At 35.4% G+C, this 18,809-nt stretch overlaps 4 protein-coding genes across 6 annotated transcripts in view; 3 read left to right on the forward strand and 1 right to left on the reverse strand.

The window, feature by feature from the left end:
- Positions 1 to 2,257, forward strand: part of cap2 (cyclase associated actin cytoskeleton regulatory protein 2) — a 42,048-nt gene extending 39,791 nt beyond the window's left edge. For all 3 annotated transcript variants that reach the window (XM_073858344.1, XM_073858345.1, XM_073858346.1), the window contains exon 13: positions 128 to 2,257. In XM_073858344.1, coding sequence (XP_073714445.1) covers positions 128 to 211 — 84 coding nt within the window. In that variant the 3' untranslated portion in view covers positions 212 to 2,257. The remainder of the gene's footprint in view (positions 1 to 127) is intronic.
- On the reverse strand, positions 1,362 to 4,658 carry LOC129455293 (aurora kinase A- and ninein-interacting protein). Its single transcript, XM_055219993.2, has 3 exons — positions 4,186 to 4,658; positions 3,831 to 3,981; positions 1,362 to 3,723 (listed from the first exon to the last, which is right to left on the reverse strand). The coding sequence occupies exons 1-3, from the start codon at positions 4,291 to 4,293 to the stop codon at positions 2,738 to 2,740; spliced, it is 1,245 nt and encodes a 414-aa protein (XP_055075968.2). The 5' UTR covers positions 4,294 to 4,658; the 3' UTR covers positions 1,362 to 2,737.
- A 301-nt stretch (positions 4,659 to 4,959) lies between these two features.
- vps28 (VPS28 subunit of ESCRT-I) lies at positions 4,960 to 8,291 on the forward strand. The gene is made up of 10 exons (XM_055219994.2): positions 4,960 to 5,006; positions 5,511 to 5,557; positions 5,668 to 5,696; positions 5,797 to 5,834; positions 6,017 to 6,106; positions 6,195 to 6,300; positions 6,473 to 6,574; positions 6,900 to 6,953; positions 7,046 to 7,137; positions 7,428 to 8,291. Exons 2-10 carry the CDS (start codon positions 5,518 to 5,520, stop codon positions 7,546 to 7,548), a joined length of 672 nt encoding a protein of 223 aa, XP_055075969.1. The 5' UTR covers positions 4,960 to 5,006; positions 5,511 to 5,517; the 3' UTR covers positions 7,549 to 8,291.
- A 367-nt stretch (positions 8,292 to 8,658) lies between these two features.
- On the forward strand, positions 8,659 to 18,326 carry mapk15 (mitogen-activated protein kinase 15). The gene is made up of 14 exons (XM_055220068.2): positions 8,659 to 9,091; positions 9,536 to 9,634; positions 9,814 to 9,843; positions 9,995 to 10,085; positions 10,986 to 11,116; positions 11,439 to 11,602; positions 11,710 to 11,849; positions 11,925 to 11,982; positions 12,063 to 12,200; positions 15,840 to 15,945; positions 16,213 to 16,534; positions 16,652 to 16,767; positions 17,311 to 17,454; positions 17,900 to 18,326. The coding sequence occupies exons 1-14, from the start codon at positions 9,023 to 9,025 to the stop codon at positions 18,083 to 18,085; spliced, it is 1,794 nt and encodes a 597-aa protein (XP_055076043.2). The 5' UTR covers positions 8,659 to 9,022; the 3' UTR covers positions 18,086 to 18,326.
- The last annotated feature ends 483 nt before the right edge of the window (positions 18,327 to 18,809 follow it).

Raw genomic sequence — 18,809 nt, forward strand, 5'->3', positions numbered from 1 at the left:
CATGATACAAAATGCCATGAATACCAAAATAAGAACCAGTTTTATATTGCAATGTTAAAACATGTAAACTTTAAATGTTTATAGTATTGCATCGTAGTTTTGAATTCTGTTTGTATGTTTTCTACAGAGGGAGCTTCCTGTTCCAGAGCAGTTTAAAAGCGTTTGGGACGGGTCCAGTCTGGTCACAGAGCCTACAAAGATCGCCGGGTGATTCCTCACCTTTTCCAGCTCGCCGTCTCTTTCCTCCTACCCAGAATTCTTCATGCACTTTCACTGTATCACACTGTTAGATAAGAGGTCATACACCTTGTGGTTGTGAGAATTGTAGATGTAAGGTTAGACAAAAAATTAAGAATAAAATATTTATTTTGTCCCCACACGTTCATGATCATCCTTTGATATTTTACACCATTATGTATTAATCTGCATTTATCAGCCAACAACTCAAAGTGCTGTTTATTTAAAAAGAGTATCAAGTGACTAGTTTTTTAAATCTCATTACATAAATATTAGATAAATTACTTATTTATTAGTGCTGGGCATAGATTAATCTAGATTAATCGCACAGAAAGTGGAAGTGCATTTTTGCATAATATATGTTTGTGTACTGTGTGTAATTATTATGTATATTTAAACACACACACACACACACACATATGCATTTCAGAACATTTTTATTTATATATCCATTTTTTGTTTGGTTTATATATAATATGGAATATATAAATATATACATTCACAGGTAAATGTTTCTTAAATGCATACATGAATGTATGTGTATTTATATAATAATTACACACAGCACACACTCATATTGTGCAAAAAAATACTTTTATTTTGTGTGCGATTAATCTAGATGTATCTATGGCCAGCACTAATATTTATACAATTTATGTGTTGACTGCATAAATGCTCAGTTTAATACATCTTGGTACTGCAGTAATAGAATTAAAATTGGATAAGGTCCTAAGTGAATGAAAAAATACATTTAAGACAATGTAGTCATAAATAAATTAATTAGCTTTTTGATGGGGTCCGTTTTCACAGATTGCACTCTGTAAAAAAAAGATTGGTTGGTTCAACTTAAAAAAGTAACTTACCTGGTTGCCTAAAATGTTTGAGTCAATTCAACTTTAAAATATTAGTTATTTTAAAAAAAGTTGAAAAAAAATGGTTGTGTTAACTAAGATTTTAAGTTGAATTCAATTGAATTTTAAGGCAACCAGGTAACCAATTGTTTTACAGTAGCAATAATGGGGTATTTTTACTTTAAAGGGACACAGGTCTTCTCTGTTTCAGATTTGACAATTTATTTTGTTTACATCCCACCTTACATATTGCCTTCTGCAGAAAGCAAAATGTTTTTGTTTAGGTAAATTAAATGGAAATGTTGTGTTCAAATGGAACTGTAAGCAGAAATGTCAATGGGAATTATTTAAATCAAAACACTCTTTACTCTTAGTGTGTGAAAATGATCTGCAAATGAATGAGTGCCTCTGAGGATATTTTTATAAGATTTTATATTACTTTAATATCGTTTTAAAACAGCACGCTCAATTTTGTCCGGCATTTCTGAAATTTCCTCCAGATTTACATTGACAGGCGTATGCTATACCAAAATAAATCTAATAATTGGGTATAGCCTGCAATCAAATTAAAGTTGTACAAAACTGTTTCCTAGTTGTACTTATATTGCACTCTTGTCTATATAGATGCACATTAAATGGCAGTTTCCCGGACAGGGCTTAAATCTAGTCCCAAGACTAAAATGTTAGTTTAAAAAATCAGCTTGCACTGGCATATCTTAAAGTATATCAGTGACATTGTTTTGTCTTAAGATGGACCCCGGTAAAGTTTTATTGTAAGGCATGTTTATAAAAAAAAACTACTTAAATGTCCTAATATATCTAGGTCTACTCTTGGATTAATTAAAACCCTGTCTGGGAAATAAATGTCCTGTCCTAAATGTTTATAAGTCTTGAACACCATTTTGACCGTATGCCAACATGTGTTAATGTGTAGCAATCTTAAGTCCTTAAAAGGAATTATGTCACATTTGTTTTGTTAGTGAGCCGATTGCATATTTAGTACACAAGGTGGAATTTACAGTATGTGTGCTTAAATTGTATTTTACCATTAGAAAGTATTTTCACGATAACAAATTGGGTTGAATTTAATAATTGTGAACTCATTATGATGTATTTGTACTGTAATTGTCATTTACAATCTCCTGTACCTTAATAAATGTTGAAATTCAGTTCAAGTGTCTTTCTAAATGCATAATAAATTTGTCAGCATAAATCTGATTTATTCAGTTTAGGAGCATTATAACATCAACTTGACAAACAATAACACCTTATACACCTACTACTGTATACACTTACACTACATGCAAATCCAGTTAATTGTGCCATCTGGTGGCCAACAGGACTTAGAAAAATAGGAATTGTGATGTGTAAATCACTGCACTTTTTAGGCTTACTTGGACTTTGACAGGTGTTTATTTCTGCATTTAAATAATTATTGAGGTAAATGTATCAATTACAACTTTAAAAAAAACTCTAATGTTTGTTTCTAAGTAGATTCTCATACCTAAAATCTAACTAATCTAAATTATACATAAAATAAAGAGCTTTTAAAAAATGCAAACATCACAGTTTTCCAAAGAACAACTTAAAACAATTTCATAGGATCATAATGCCACATTTTTACGTGATGTAAAATGATCAGTTTAAAGTTAGTGCTTGATAACCACGTTCCCTTCTGAGTCTTGGGTGAAAAGCATCTCTGCTTCTAGATCTGATTCCTCTTCCTCCTTATCTAAAGACCTCGCGGATGCATTATTCCAGTAATCTGTGTTGTTAGAGCCATTGCCGTGGTCTTTCAGTGGGCTCCTCTGGTGTTGGTCACGATGAGCAATCACACAGAAACCCTCCGAGTCTTGAGTGAATAACATAGCGAGGCTATCTCCTGACATCTCTGTGTCCGAATGAGTGTATTTCTCCTTTAACCTGGGCTTTGCCGGACTTAATACTAGATTTCGCTTAAAAGGGGATGGGTGAGAGTTGTGAATAGGTGATGCAGGCTGCCTATTTTCTTTTCCGATTAGTTTCGCAGGTGAAGCCTTAGGTTTATACAGAAATTGTTCCTGATCCGTATTAGCTTTTGGTTTTTTGTGGTTTGCATTGATAGGCCTAGAGGTTAAGATAGACCTCTGAATAGTGGTATTATGATCTCCCAAAACATGTTTTTCCTGGAACTCTTGAAAGTCTTTCGGATGTGGAGACTGAAGAACATTTTGACAGTCTTCCTCCAAAGGCTTTCGGATGAGATGGGACTCCCTGTAAAAAAGAGTCTCAGTTTCAGGAATTGTCTGAATATGTGGATTTCTACTCGTGGCAGATACTTCTTTATTCCTGTATTCCTGTGTCTCTAACACATTGTGGTCTGCATGACTGGCAAAAACTCTTCGCTTTTCTGGTGGCTCTTCTTCGTCTGACGCGTGACCACACATCAAGTGGAGGAAAGTCTGCTCTTTTATTTCCATCACTGACACATGATCTAGATCACAGTTCCTCTGTTCGACCTGAAACTTTTGACTTGTTGAAATGTCTGACGTTCCAGATGGCTCCAGTGTCGCCACATGTTTTCGTTTAACACCACATAACGCCTCTGTGTGCATGGAGGTGTACATCTCATCATGAGAGGCCCTTGGCTTGGAGTCTGAACAAAGACATCATCCCAGTTAGAAAAAGAGAGATAAAAAGTTTTATAAAATCATCCCATACAGTATGAATATTACAGTATAAATGAACACTTGAGCATCTTACCTCTAAGTTTAGGTGAAAAGAAAGACGATATTGTGCTCTGCTTAGTGATAGGCATGTTAAGTTTAGTTTGAGTAAAGTTCAAAGAGACAGCCACATTGTATCCTCCTGATTTTGCCAATGGATTTAATAGTTTGGAGATTGGAGTCTTTTTCTGAAAAAATAAATAAAAGTGGGCAACACTATGAAATCTTCTCAGGATTCTTATCAGGAAAGTTGGCATGTTTTAATGCATTATAAATAAATTAGATTTGTTATATAATAATAAGTCCAGTGGTGCAACATTGCATAAGCAGAGCAAAACGTAATGTAACCTTGTCTTTGTAATGCACTGCAAGTCGCTTTTAAGTATATTTACCTGTTGTTTCTTCTCTTTTAACTGAGTTGTGTCAAGCCATATTCCACACTCCTCTTCTGTAGCTGATCCTGCAGGTTTAACTTTAGTGCCCTTAGTAGTGCCTTTCATTTTTTTGTTTAAGAATCAGTAAGGTTAACTGTTACAGACCATGCACAACCAGACTCGGTTTATAAACGGCTCGTTTAAATATTTAAATCACACGTATTTAAATTAAAGAAACGAATAAAAATTAACTGAACTTGAGTAAAAATCAACTTTTGCTAACTGCACTTCATATTTTAGTTACTAAGACACACTTATAGAGATCCCTTGTTTACTGTTGCCATCCTGTTGTCGTTCCCGCGCGAGTATTCAAGAAGCTCTTGGTTGCCAAGTCTTCCTTTCAACATTAAACCAAACCGCGCATTTAGGGTTTAGTAGATTACTATCATTGGTTGTTTTCGGATTATGTGGAGATACTACGTTTCTGAAGATAAATTATATTAAAAAAATTACACAGGAATTGTTATACTATAAACTAATTGCACATTGCATATTATGAGTAAAAAAAATACTGTGGAATGTTTGCTTATCCTTGGCAACCCTTACTATGAAACTCGACTACATAATTCAGATTTCTTCCGATTTAAATTTAATAAACAATGGTTTATATTATTTCCGGGGTTGCGTTTAAAAAGTATCCCAGCTGTGTATTTATTTTTGCATGTTTATTATTTCTTCTCTAAACAAAAGACAGGAGACGGAGAGTGAAGGAGAAAATAGGATGTGACGAAATCAACCGGCGACGTCAGCTTTCATCAGCGGGTGACGTCAATATAAGGGTGAGTGAATTCTCTCATGTCTGTGTATTTTTGCTTAAAACACGTTATATGTTTTATATAAATCTTTTGTAATAAAGTTGTGGACTGAAAAGGGTGTCAATGAATCAGAGACATCAACGTCTCGTGTACACTTAAAGCTAATCTTAGATAGCTAACTTAGCCATGCTAATATCGCTATGTATGTGTCTGTAAACAAAACAAAGGCCAACTAGATGTTGTATTATATACGCGATTTAAGACTCGACATTTGTCTAGACAGGATTACGACAAGCAGTTTAATATATTTCTAAAAGTTAATAAGTCTCATGTGTTTTCTATCAATTAACAGTTAACATGTTTGAATTGCATTTCCTTAGCCAGTTTAAAAACACAGTAAGCAGTAACGTTACCCAAAATGTGACATGAATAGGCAACTCAGTAGGTTTTGTTATATAGCCACTGTATATCATTTATCACTAATAGTAATTGACTGGTTCTTCAATATTTATTATTCTTTTTTTTTAGATAAATCATGTTTCATGGAATACCAGCCACTGGTGTGATGGGTGGGGGTAAGTGAGACAACCTGATAAAATCATGAATGTTTAAACTATTTACTAACTATTTATTTCAAACTTATTCTTCATCTTACAACTGTATAACTTACAATTTTTTTTCTTAGCACCTGCCAACAAGCCAGAACTGTATGAGGTAAATTTGTTTCACTTTAACTGCAAGTAGTTGTGTGATAATGAATAATCACAAATTTCTGTCATTAATCTTCTTTGAATGATCTCTGTGTCTTCCACAGGAAGTAAAATTGTACAAAAATGCCAGAGAAAGAGAAAAGTAAGTTGTCAACAAAACATCGTATTAGACATTGTGATTTGTATTCAGGATTGTGGTGACCGATATCTTAGTTCAGAGCCCGGTAGTTTGTCTGCTTCATTTATGTCACCTAAAAGGCAGTACAGAACAGTGATAATGTTGTCATATTGCAATTGATATGTGCGTTTACTTTATTTTCAAAGGTATGACAACATGGCAGAGTTATTTGCTGTGGTGAAGACGCTCCAAGCTCTGGAGAAAGCGTACATCAAAGACTGTGTGACTCCTAATGAGTTAGTTACTTTCTTTATTTTGTATTAAATAGTGTGACTTTGTACGTTTGGGGTCTTTTCAAAACTAATATTTACAATATTTCTGCAGATACACTGGAGCTTGCTCAAGATTGCTTGTCCAGTACAAGGCTGCTTTCAAACAGGTCCAAGGATCCGATGTTGGCTCCATCGATGACTTCTGTCGGAAATACAGAGTACAACTTTGCTTATATATATTTTTTAAACAATGATGTGATTTGTAACGTCTCTTTTGTAATTTATTGGGCCGATGCATTGTATTGAGGAATCCTCAGTCTGAAATTATTAGCTTGTTTTGTTAGTATGCTATTGCTCTTTAATATTTTCCACCTTCTGTGTTCATGGCAGCTTGACTGCCCGCTCGCCATGGAGAGGATTAAAGAGGATCGGCCAATCACCATCAAGGATGACAAAGGCAACCTGAATCGTTGCATTGCAGACATAGTATCTGTATGTACTTTTCAATACAGTGGTTTTATGTAATTTAATATGACTAGCGTTGCTTTGGTTAATGCCAGAAATCACCAGCATTTATAGATTAAGCTCAAAATATTTTTGTTCCAAGAGTTTAATTAAGTAGATTTATTTGTTTCGTTTAAAAATCCATATGCATATGCCATGAGTAATTAGTCACAGTGCTTCACAGCAGAATAGTAAACAGTGGTTCATAGTATAAAGCCGAGCTAAAATCAAGAGAGCCCTAACATTAATACTAACTGCCAAGCTCTGCCCCTGTAATATGCCTTATTTAATGCATATGCTTTTGCCCATTTAGCTTTTTATCACAGTGATGGACAAACTTCGACTAGAGATTCGTGCCATGGATGAGGTATTCATTTTACAGTTTGGGTTCAGACACTTTAGCTTAAATACTTCTTAGTCACACCTAATTATCTATAATGTATTGTTTGTTTTATATAGATCCAGCCTGACCTGAGAGAGCTGATGGAGACCATGAATAGAATGAGCAACATGCCCCCAGATTCAGAGGCCAAAGACAAAGTTAGCCTCTGGTAAGCATTTACATTTATGCACTTGGAAGATGCTTTTATTCAAAGTGACTTACAGTGTATTACAAGGTATACATTTTTATCAGTATATGTGTTCCCTGGGTTCACACCTGCTAATGCAATGCTGTACCACTGAGCTAAGGAGCACAGTTTTCTCTTTACATAGTTGAGTTGACTTTTTGAAATTCTGTGTAAAGAAGACACAATAAAGCCTGATGCTGCTTTGGTTTTGTGTAAGCGAGAGAGATCAGAGCGAACTTGAACTGTGTTGTCATGTTGGTTCTTCCTCACAGGTTAACAACACTAAGCAGCATGTCGGCATCTGATGAACTGGACGACTCCCAGGTTCGCCAGATGCTGTTTGATCTGGAATCTGCCTACAACGCCTTTAATCGATTCTTACACTCCTCCTAAACACTCCTTAATCTCTTGGACTCTTATTCACAAACTTTCCCCTTTTAATCAAACCTCTGTGTTTCACTGTCCCTATTTGAGCAATTTCTTCTTGAATGTGAAGTTCTTGTTTTCAATATGGAGACCCTGCATTCTAATGGGTTACTCTATATATATATATAAAGCAAAGACATGATCATGCCCGAGTACAATTAGCTTTGTATTGTTCCAATGTTTGTTTTCTTTTTAAAGAGAGTCTACTAAATGGGTTTGTATGACAATGCCTGTATTTTATTTTGTAGCTGCATTCTGTAAAATGACCTGATCATTAGGCTGACACATAGCAAGGTATATTCTAGAGAAGTGTATACATTTAAGTATATTTAGTATATTCTATAGAAGTAGGGAATTCTGGCTTCTAATACATGTTGATAATAAAAATATTAGTTGATTTTATGGAGTAATCATAGTATCATATTACAGAAAGAGATTTGATACTAAATTTTTGAATAAATGTAAATAAATAATAATATCTCTGCCCCAGCTTCACATTTTTTTCTTTAAGATAGAAAATTAGATTACGCTCATTTATATACAGTACTCTCAAAACTGTTGGTTGTAAACTTAACTTTTATAACAGAGAGCGTGATTCAGAACTTAGTGTATTCTTTCTTTGGTGTGGTGTATGATTATAAGTCATATTTATTAAATGACCATTGTAAATACAATAGTTTTTAAATAAATCACATATTAACTTTCAAGAATTAATTGCCCTTGTGTATGTGACTTCAACTTTACTCTTGCAGTGTTAATCCACAGGTTTTATGAATTATAAAAGTTAATCACTGATGAAATAAGCTACATTTTCATGAAAAGATTGATTGTGAGTAAAAACCTTCTCGTGGACACTAAAGCAGACGTGACGGTCAAGTATACAAGTACACCGTTATAGAATAATAGCTGAATTGTATTACAGGAAAGGATATTGAAGAACACAAAAGGTGCTTTGTAATGTCTAGCAAGTATAAACTGAGGGAAACGTACTTTTTGTTACTTACTAACGCATTAAGAGAGCATTAGAAAAACATGCGGCTCCTTTAAGAGACCGCGTCCTCATGCGCATAGTTGCGTCTCCATGGCGACAAACAATGACAAAACGAAGTGATGCGTAACTTTACGGCAGTCCAGCGATTCTTTATAAACAACTGCCGTTATCATTAATGCAAACATTTGAAGTTATACACAACACTGTATGAAAAATCTAGTTGGGCATAGAAAGTATGCAGCTACGTATGTTTTCGTGGTCAATATTTAACGTTAATTCGTAATAGGTTTCTATTTTTGTTCTCTCGTAGGGAAAGCTCAAGAGACTTCGTAGGATTTTGTTTTGCTTTAGAAAATCTGCAACTTCAGTTTGTGTTGTAATCAAGCTTATTATTTATGCAATGAGTAAAAACTTAATAAGATTTCTCTGAAGTGGTAAAAAAAATACAGGATGAACATCACGGAAGTGGAAGAACACATCACCTTAAAATATGAGATCAAAAGAAGACTTGGAAAAGGGGTAAGTTGCTTGCTGACTGTCTATTGCCTTATATAAACCAGGTTATAACTAGCTGGGTCATGTGTTTGCTCAGTTGTAATATTTAAACTGAATAATACTGTATACTTCTGACTTAGACCATGTAATTTTCCTCATGGGCTCAATACAACAGATAATATACTTGAAGACAAAACTAAAATAAAAGCTCACATTAAGAATGTTTTCCAAAAATAGGAAAGGTACCCTCCAGATTATTTATAGCTTAAGAACGTCCTGTTTCCTCTTAACTCCACTTGATCCCACCTGTCAGTAAATAGCTGGAAACTGCAGTGAAAAGGAACCACTACAGATTTAAATTAAGGTTTCATGGCAACCCTTCATTGATGACTGGTCATTATGTTGTATAGTACATGGTGTGTTTTCTTTCAGCAAGCTATCATTTCATTACTTTTCCATTTCACACAGGCATATGGAATTGTCTGGAAGGCTGTGGACCGAAAATCTGGAGAGACAGTTGCTGTGAAGAAAATCTTTGATGCGTTTAGAAATCGAACAGATGCTCAGGTTAGAGACAAAGAAAAAAGACTGATAGAATGGCAAGAGGATTTATACAATATACTATTAGCACCGTTTTAGGTATTATGCTAAAGGTAATCATGTAAATAAAAACTAAATCAAATATTGTTTAAGAAAACATCTTTCAGATTCACATTTCTCTACTTTAAATTGTTGTTTTCTCACAGAGAACATTCAGAGAAATTATGTTCCTTCAGGTAAGCTTTTTATCCTTTGATTCAGATTATTTCTGGGTTACGTCCATTGGTTTCATTTTCAATTCATTTTCACTTAAAAAGGACATTTGTGTTTTGCAGATCTGTGTTATCATTTGATCTTTAACAAAAAATCTTTTAACTTTGTTTACAGGAGTTTGGGGAACATCCTAACATTATCAAATTACTGAATGTCATCAGAGCCCAAAACGACAAAGATATTTACCTTGTGTTTGAATACATGGGTAAGAAATCAGTTGTGTCATCTCTACAGATTAATACACACATAATTAAATAGTCATAACACTGTTTGCCATATTTCTTTAATGTACTTAAAATCTATGCACAGTACACTTACCTAAAGGATTATTAGGAACACCTGTTCAATTTCTCATTATTGCAATGGTGTGGGGGATGTTTTTTTGGCACACTTTTGGCCCCATAGTGCCAATTGGGCATCGTTTAAATGCCACGGCCTACCTGAGCATTGTTTCTGACCATGTCCATCCCTTTATGACCACCATGTACCCATCCTCTGATGGCTACTTCCAGCAGGATAATGCACCATGTCACAAAGATCAAATAATTTCAAATTGGTTTCTTGAACATGACAATGAGTTCACTGTACTAAAATGGCCCCCACAGTCACCAGATCTCAACCCAATAGAGCATCTTTGGGATGTGGTGGAACAGGAGCTTCGTGCCCTGGATGTGCATACCACAAATCTCCATCAACTGCAAGTTGGTATCCTACCAATATGGGCCAACATTTCTCAAGAATGCTTTCAGCATTTTGTTGAATCAATGCGCCATGTAGAATTAAGGCAGTTCTGAAGGCAAAAGGGGGTCAAACACAGTATTAGTATGGTGTTCCTAATAATCCTTTATGTGAGTGTATATGGTGTATACAAGTATAATAAGATATTTTTATAGTGGCAATAAAGAAGTAAAGTAGGTGATATTATTTACATTATTTATTCTCCCTTACTCATGACTTTCCTCCATGAAGCAACACAAATACTGACAACCACAGTCACAATTTTCTACAATAAAAATGAATAAATGAATAGCCTAGGATCTCATTTTGTGTTTTACAGAGGGTCATACAGATTTGAGAAATTAGTGAATGTTTTTTTTCCTTTTAGACACAGATCTACATGGAGTAATAAAGAAAGGAAGTATATTGAAAGACATTCATAAGCGGTATATAATGTACCAGCTTCTTAAAGCAACAAAATACCTTCATTCGGGCAACGTCATACATAGAGACCAAAAGGTATTACATTATGGGGCGGTTTCCTGGACAGGGTTTAGGCTAATCCTGGACCAGGCCTTATATTAGGTCATTTAAGAAGTTTTAACAAACATACCTTACAAAAAACACTACAGGTGTGCATCTTGAGACAAAACAATGTCACCGATATATATGTAAAAATTAATCAGGACAAAGGTGTTTTTAAATTAAAGCAGCTCAAACTTGCATTTTAGTTGGATTAGGATAAGCCCTGTCCATGAAACCGCCGCTATATCATTTTACTTACAAGAGTAGTGAAGACTGGTCCAGGTTTCAATGACTTATATTTTTGTATTTCTTATAGCCATCCAACATATTACTAGACTCTGACTGCTTTGTAAAGCTGTGTGACTTTGGCTTAGCAAGATCACTTTATCAGATGCAAGAAGATGCTGTGAACCCTGCATTGACAGAGTATGTAGCAACACGATGGTACAGAGCCCCTGAAATTCTTCTGGGATCCACTAGGTAAATGGTCCACAAAATGTTTTATTTTAATAAATATATACAAGAAAGAATCATTTTAAATTGACCTTGAATCTGGGTGTCACATAAGAGTCCTCTATATCTGGCAGGTATACGAAAGGTGTGGACATGTGGAGCATAGGCTGCATCCTGGGAGAGATGCTTCTGGGCAAACCGCTCTTCCCCGGGACTTCAACGATTAATCAGATCGAGAAAATCATGTTTGCCATTCCACATCCATCTACAGAGGGTGAGTTTATCACTATTATGAATTAAGGCAAAGGTTAAACTAAAACTGTGGCTAAACTGTGTGTAATTTATGTAGATGTTTTGGCAATCAAATCAGAATATGGGGCTTCTGTGATTCAGAGAATGCTGCTCAGGTATGATATATATATTTTTTACTTTAAATTAAAATTGATATGAATACGTATATGAAAATGTATGTATTTGATGTGTTTAGACCACAGGTGCCATTCAGTGAAATGCTGCAGCCATCAGTACCACCTGATGCTCTTGATTTAGTGCAGCGGCTGCTGGTTTTTAATCCAGACAAAAGACTCAGTGCAGATGAAGCTCTGCAGCACCCTTATGTGTCAAAGTGAGTCTAAGGTCGGCCTTATCTGTTTCCATTAACTTGTAATAGACCCATTGGGGGTTGTGGTGTATATAGTCCTGGTATCTTAGCTTTCCAATCATTTAATTAAATGCTTTGCAGAATGTTTTTCTCCAGTATTACCACCTACAGTACTTTTGTTGAGCATATAGCAAATCGTTTACATAGCTGTGCCATTTACTGTACAGACTTACCACCCTGCAAAAACTAAATTTAGGGATGTAGGTCACCGACCCCTTAACCCCCACAGAAAATGATAAATGATATGTTATATAAATAAAAAATTAATGTAATAAGTTATGTTGCATTATGACTTGGTAGCTCTATTAACAGCTAGTCAGCTATGCTATTGAAACAAATAACACCTAATGAATGAATGACACCTAAAAACTAAAAACACCCCCGTTAGGCAGGGGTGCACTTTAATTTACTAACAATGTAATTAATGTAATGTTTTCCTGTTTTTTTGGACACTCTGTCATTACACTACAGGAGAGAGATGCTTTGTTAGTCTCCTCAGACTTTGTAAAGAATAATATTCCAAAAAAAAAAACTCAAAATAGTTAATTTCTGGGATATTTTACACAATTTGCGAGCATCATTGAGCTGTTATCATGATGCGGGAGACTCCCGGAACGTCTGGGAGAGGTGGGATGTCTGCATTTAATTGTTGTATTATTTAAGCCATCCAGTCAACTCCTGATGAATAAAACCAAGCCTTACATTTTCCGTCAGTACATATTACACAATGCAAATGCTGTTTACTGTAATCAGATTCAATGGATTGCGCTAAGCTATGCTAAAAGTGGTACCGCCAGACCCGAAGATCGTCTGAATGGATTCCAAAACTGTAAAAATCAAATGTTTAACTCTAGGGGAGCTGGAAAATGAGTATATATTTTTTTTAAAGTGGAATGTCCCTTTAAACTCACAATAAAATAAAAAAAGGGTTAATTTTTTTTAATCTTGTGGTATTTTTTTTTTTTTTACAAATTACTTATGTGAGCTTCATTATTTTTGAAAAATTCATGTGCCCTCATAATCTTTAATCAAAAACGCTTTGTCACGAGGGCAGGGCCAAGGAAAAGATTGCAACAATTAGCAAATAGCAACATGACCCAACTTCCAACGATCCAATCAATTCTCAATTCTCGAATTTAAAGGTGCAGTGTGTAATTTTTAGAAGGATCTCTTGACAGAAATGCAAAATAATATACAAAACTAAATTATCAGGGATGTATAAAGACCTTTCATAATGAACTGTTATGTGTTTATTGCCTTAGAATGAGACGTTTTATCTCCATACACAGAGGGTCCCCTTCAGGGGCGTCGCTAGACCCCTTTTACTGGGGCACGTGCCCCAGTGTAAATCTTTTGTGCCCCTGTGTAAATCTCAAGTTTACATTTTAGCAGTTAACTATTATATTCCTTTACAAAGACAATCGCGGCAAAACGGATCTATATGCAATGTAGTACCCAATTCACGTTTGAAAAAGCGACGCAGCAGTCGCACTGAATCGCGCACGCCTCAATTCATGTCCGCGTCCGCGCACCCATTCATGTCCGTGCGCGACTGTTTTGCCGTGCGCAGCCGCATACAAAGTACACGCGATTGAGTTGGTTTATTTTAAGTTTATAAATAATAATGAAAATCTTATTTTCACCCGATCATTGACGCATGTGATGGACATCAGAAATGTTTGTGCAAAGCAGGAAAAGGGAAGCAAAAATGAGAGATGATGAGTTTAAGGGAGTAAAGACACATAACATCTTACCCTGTTAGGGCTCGAACATTAGAGGAAAAATCTCAGGAAAACCTCTGTCAATAGTCTATAAAATTGCATTGTTCACATACAACAAAAACTGTGTTATAGTGTTCTGTATTTTCAGATATGACATTAATATTTAGTTCACTAGCTCTAGGTCATTACATAAACAGTTAGCAGTAACAAAGATAGATTTTTTTAGTAGCAGTCATAAAATGAAAACATTCTTAAAAATAAAAAAGACGTTATTAATCCTTGTGTAAAATGCAAAGGTGCATAAAAATATTTTCTCTTCTGTCATTATTTCAAAACATTTTATGCCTTTAAACATGTTAAAGGATTAGTCCATTTTCTTAAAAGAAAAATCCAGATAATTTACTCACCACCATCTCATCCAAAATGTTGATGTCTTTCTTTGTTCAGTCGAGAAGAAATTATGTTTTTTGAAGAAAACATTGCAGAATTTTTTTAATTTTATTGGACTTTAATAGAACCCAACATTTAATACTTAATTCAACACTTAACAGTTTTTTTCAACGGAGTTGCAAAGGACTATAAACAATCCCAAACGAGGCATAAGGGTCTTATCTAGCGAAACAATTGTCATTTTTGACAATAAAAATAACAAATATACACTTTTAAAGCACAACTTCTTGTCGTGTAGATCCGGTCGTGATGCGCCAGCTGACCCCACTACGTCACCGCAATACGTCATCACGTCAAGAGGTCACAGAGGACGATTGCGAAACTCCGCCCCAGTGTTTATATGTGTTGAGAAAGAGGACCGTTCCTACGTTGTTGTATGTCAACTGATACTAATTAATATCTTTGTGGCAGTTTATTGTTTAAAATGGTCCGCAAATGTGCGTTTTATATATGTAAACGTGACCTCCCTACGTCACTACGCATTTACGTTAGATCGGGCTGGACCGGACCTTGACGAAAAATTGTGGTCCAAAAGTATATATTTGTTATTTTTCTTGTAAAAAATGACAATCGTTTCGCTAGATAAGACCCTTATGCCTCGTTTGGGATTGTTTATAGTCCTTTGAAACTCCGTTGAAAAAAACCGCTACGTGTTGAGCCAAGCATTAAATGTTGGGTTCTATTAAAGTCCATCAAAACTAGAAAAACCCCGCAATGTTTTCTTCAAAAAACACAATTTCTTCTGGACTGAACAAAGAAAGACACCAATATTTTGGATGACATGGTGGTGAGTAGATTATCTGGATTTTTCTTTTGAGAGAATGGAATATTCCTTTAATAATGTTGTATATATGTTTATATGAAGATGATACTTAAATAAATGTTTGTCTTTCCTAGTACTCGTTGCAATGTTGGAATGGTGGGTTAAGCAAAGGAAATTGTGTCTTGCACACTGCAGGCTTTCAAGAAAAAGTAAAAAAAAAAATGGGGGGCCTGTGCCCCAGTAGAGCTTTATGTCTAGCAACGCCCCTGGTCCCCTTACATAGAAGCCGCCATTTTGTGCAGCCATGTTTCTACAGAAGCCCTTAACAGACAAACTTTTCTACTAAGTTGTCTCCAAGGATAACATGTTTGTCCGGTGGCGGCTACCGTAGCTTTTCTATGTGTGTTTTTTTTAAAGCAAAAGGTGAGCAGTGGACTGAGCCATTGGTTGCAATTCACAACCTCACCACTAGATGTCGCTAAAATTTACACACTGCACCTTTAAGTCCTGTCCTATCTTTTCTTCTAATTTCAGAAGCCTTTCACTCAAGACAATTGCTACTTCCGTTTCATTGTGACTTTAACATATGAACAGATTGCATGAGTTTTATAACTATGAAATAAAAAAGCTGAAGTAATAAAAATATCATTTTTTACTGTCCCATGCTAGATTTCACAACCCAGCCAGAGAACCTAGTTTGGACTATGATGTCATTTTGCCAGTCGATGATGACATCCAGCTCTCTGTTACTCAGTATAGAAACAAACTTTATGAGGTTGGCAGAAACTTTCCACTTGTTACTTTCATATCTTTACAATTTTATACAGTCCTTAATAATGTCATCATGCAAACAATCAAGTGGATTTCTGTGCTGTGTTAACAAATGTGCTGTGTCATTGTGACAAAGCTGTGCTTCCTTTGAAAAGGGGAAATGTTTGTAACATTGAATTGTCATACAGACTAAGCACAAATATTTAGTTATGAAAGCTTTTTAACAACAATAAACCTAAAATGCCTTTCCTCTTTATTTTTCTTCTAAAAGATGATCCTGGAGAAAAGGGTTAGTCGGCAAATCCATAAACAACCTCATTTCAAACAAAAGACAAAAGAAGTAAGTGAAGATAGTGGAATGGACAAAAGCAATGAAACCGGAGCTGGCGTTCACAGAGAAAGTAAACATGGTGAAGATGAACATCACGAAAGGAAATCTCCAAAAGATAAGAAGAGCCATAATGAAACTGGATCACTTGTTGCAAAACCTCTCAGTAGGCCTGAGCAAATAAACTCATCAGCTGAAAACAACGGTCCAGCTGTGAGCCCCAGTGCGGTCAAAACCACCTATAACCCCATTACACATGCGCCTAGTGAGTTCTGAATAAAAACTGCTGTATAGTTACACTTGTACACCCAGCACAATAGTAAATAGCTTACAATTTTTTGTGTCATTGAAATGCTTGTTTCATTTTTTTATTGTTTTTTAGATTGTTTAGTCAAACCGCCCCACCATCTTACAGGACTAGCTCATCTTAACCGTATCATGAAGAGAAATCCAGAAATTGGTAGTGTACTACCTACAGGTGCTGCTAATGGCTTTGTGGTAGGTCTAACAATCTCTCCTGCCATATATTTTAGATATGTGTGTTAAAGGTGCAGTGTGTAATTTTTAGAAGGATCTCTTGACAAAAATGCAAAATAATATACAAAACTATATTATCAGGGGTGTATAAACCCCTTTCATAATGAACCGTTATGTGTTTATTAACTTAGAACGAGACCTTTTTATCTACATACACAGAGGGTCCCCTTACATGGAAGTCGCCATTTTGAGCCGCCATTTTTTTTACAGAAGCCCTTAACGTACCATTTTTTTTTACTAAGTTGTCTCCAACAATGACATGTTTATCTGTTGGGGGCTACTGTAGCTTTTCTATGTGTTTTAAAAGTGAGGGGTGAGCAGTGGATTAAGCCATTGGTTGCAATTCGCAACCTCACCACTAGATGCCGCTAAAATTTACACACTGCACCTTTAAAATGTGTGAAAGATCTGTTAAAGATGGGGATTTTTTAAAAAAAGTGATTTTATATATAAGGGATTGCCCAGTCTCAACATATGCCTTTAAATGTTTCTATTTTCCATCAGGGTGGAGAACAACGGGGACGATCTGCCCCTGTGGCACGCACAAGCTCTTTCTCTCTCACCTTAGCACAACCACAAAATAATCCCCTGCTTCGCAAAGACGAGCCCACGGTTTCCTCTGGCCTTTGTGTCACCTCTGCTCGTCTGGTGAGCATGTAGATGCTATAAGTGTTTTATACACAATCTGATAGAGGTCACAGTTTTAATCTATATTTTTTTATGTGGTACTTGCAATGCTAAAAATGAGAGGTTTGATTACCAAAATATTTTTTTTCAAATGCATTGTAAGTCGCTCCTAATGTAAATGTTTGTTTTGCCACAAATGTGTCAAGTTTGCATACAACCCATGTGACTCATTCTCGTTTACTAGAAACACATTTCTGTCAACCTAACCCACTGTTTATGTCTGAATATGTCACAGAACAGAAGCAGTACCATATTGAACCCCCCCCTCAGTTTTTGACACGTCAGTTCTTACGCCATCTGTTTCAGTCCACGTTTTACTGTTCATTATATGATTATATTATCTAGATGGATCTGGAATGAGTCATATTTATTTCTTTCATTTTGATTTTGTTAATCATCTTTTCAGAACCAAAGGTCCAATTCGCAGTCACGTGAAGCCAAGCATCCTCCGAGGTTTAGCAAGAAGGTGTTCCAGAGTAATTCAAATGTTTCTGCTACTGGAGATCCTCGTGCCAAACTAGGAAGTTACTCTCAGGCGTATGGGACTATCAGCAAGACTGGACTGGACAGTCTTCTTAAGAATTGCCACTAGTTGTAAAATGTGTGATTAGTAAGAGAGAATTCATGAAGCAGGTGTGATTCTATCTACATTCAACACATTTCATATGGCAAGATAACTATACAGTCATCACATGCTGTGAAGTCTATGCCATTGTAAAAATCCTGCTGCCAATGGCATGGTTGTAAACTGTATAGATGCTTATCAGCTGCTTATCTGTACTGTAAATATGTGGTGACATCATTTATTAAATTTGCATGGAGAGAATATCTATGCACATGTGTGATTGTGTTTTCTTATCTTAATAGCCGGAACTATTGAAACTTAAATGACTGTATATTTTGCGTTGAACAATCTTGGAATAAAAGGGTATTTAAAATAAAACACTATTAATATTTTGACTGATAACTTTTATTACATTTAACTATTGGGCTCATTTCTGTTCATCAGTTTCGTGTTCGTAGTTGTTTTGTTTAGATTATTTGAATAATGCAAACCATTGAAAAACCACATTATACAAATCTCCTTTATTGTGTAACTACCTTTAGGGAATTCAACGCAAGAACACTTGTTTTCATTCATTTTAGCCTACATGGTACCAAAGTCCTTGCTTATGCTTGCACATTTCTGCTGGGTACACTAGAAACACATGATAAATAGAATAGTAACGTTATACAATTTCTGTAACATTAAATTCGCTACATTACATTCATGTTTTTATTTGTTACATAAGTACATTCTACCAATTATGTAAGTA

The sequence above is a fragment of the Misgurnus anguillicaudatus genome, chromosome 20, assembly GCF_027580225.2.
Source record: "Misgurnus anguillicaudatus chromosome 20, ASM2758022v2, whole genome shotgun sequence".
Taxonomy (NCBI): Eukaryota; Metazoa; Chordata; class Actinopteri; order Cypriniformes; family Cobitidae; genus Misgurnus; species Misgurnus anguillicaudatus.

Coding starts and splice junctions, on each gene's coding strand:
- LOC129455293 (XM_055219993.2), bottom strand. CDS start 4,293: ATGAAAGGCACTACTAAGGGCACTAAAGTTAAACCTGCAGGATCAGCT. Junction 3,982..4,185: donor TAAAAGAGAAGAAACAACAG/GTAAATATACTT, acceptor TTATTTTTTCAG/AAAAAGACTCCAATCTCCAA. Junction 3,724..3,830: donor CTTTTCACCTAAACTTAGAG/GTAAGATGCTCA, acceptor GTCTTTGTTCAG/ACTCCAAGCCAAGGGCCTCT.
- mapk15 (XM_055220068.2), top strand. CDS start 9,023: ATGAACATCACGGAAGTGGAAGAACACATCACCTTAAAATATGAGATC. Junction 11,603..11,709: donor ATTCTTCTGGGATCCACTAG/GTAAATGGTCCA, acceptor TATATCTGGCAG/GTATACGAAAGGTGTGGACA. Junction 16,535..16,651: donor CCCCATTACACATGCGCCTA/GTGAGTTCTGAA, acceptor ATTGTTTTTTAG/ATTGTTTAGTCAAACCGCCC.
- vps28 (XM_055219994.2), top strand. CDS start 5,518: ATGTTTCATGGAATACCAGCCACTGGTGTGATGGGTGGGG. Junction 5,697..5,796: donor ACAAGCCAGAACTGTATGAG/GTAAATTTGTTT, acceptor TGTCTTCCACAG/GAAGTAAAATTGTACAAAAA. Junction 6,954..7,045: donor AGATTCGTGCCATGGATGAG/GTATTCATTTTA, acceptor TGTTTTATATAG/ATCCAGCCTGACCTGAGAGA.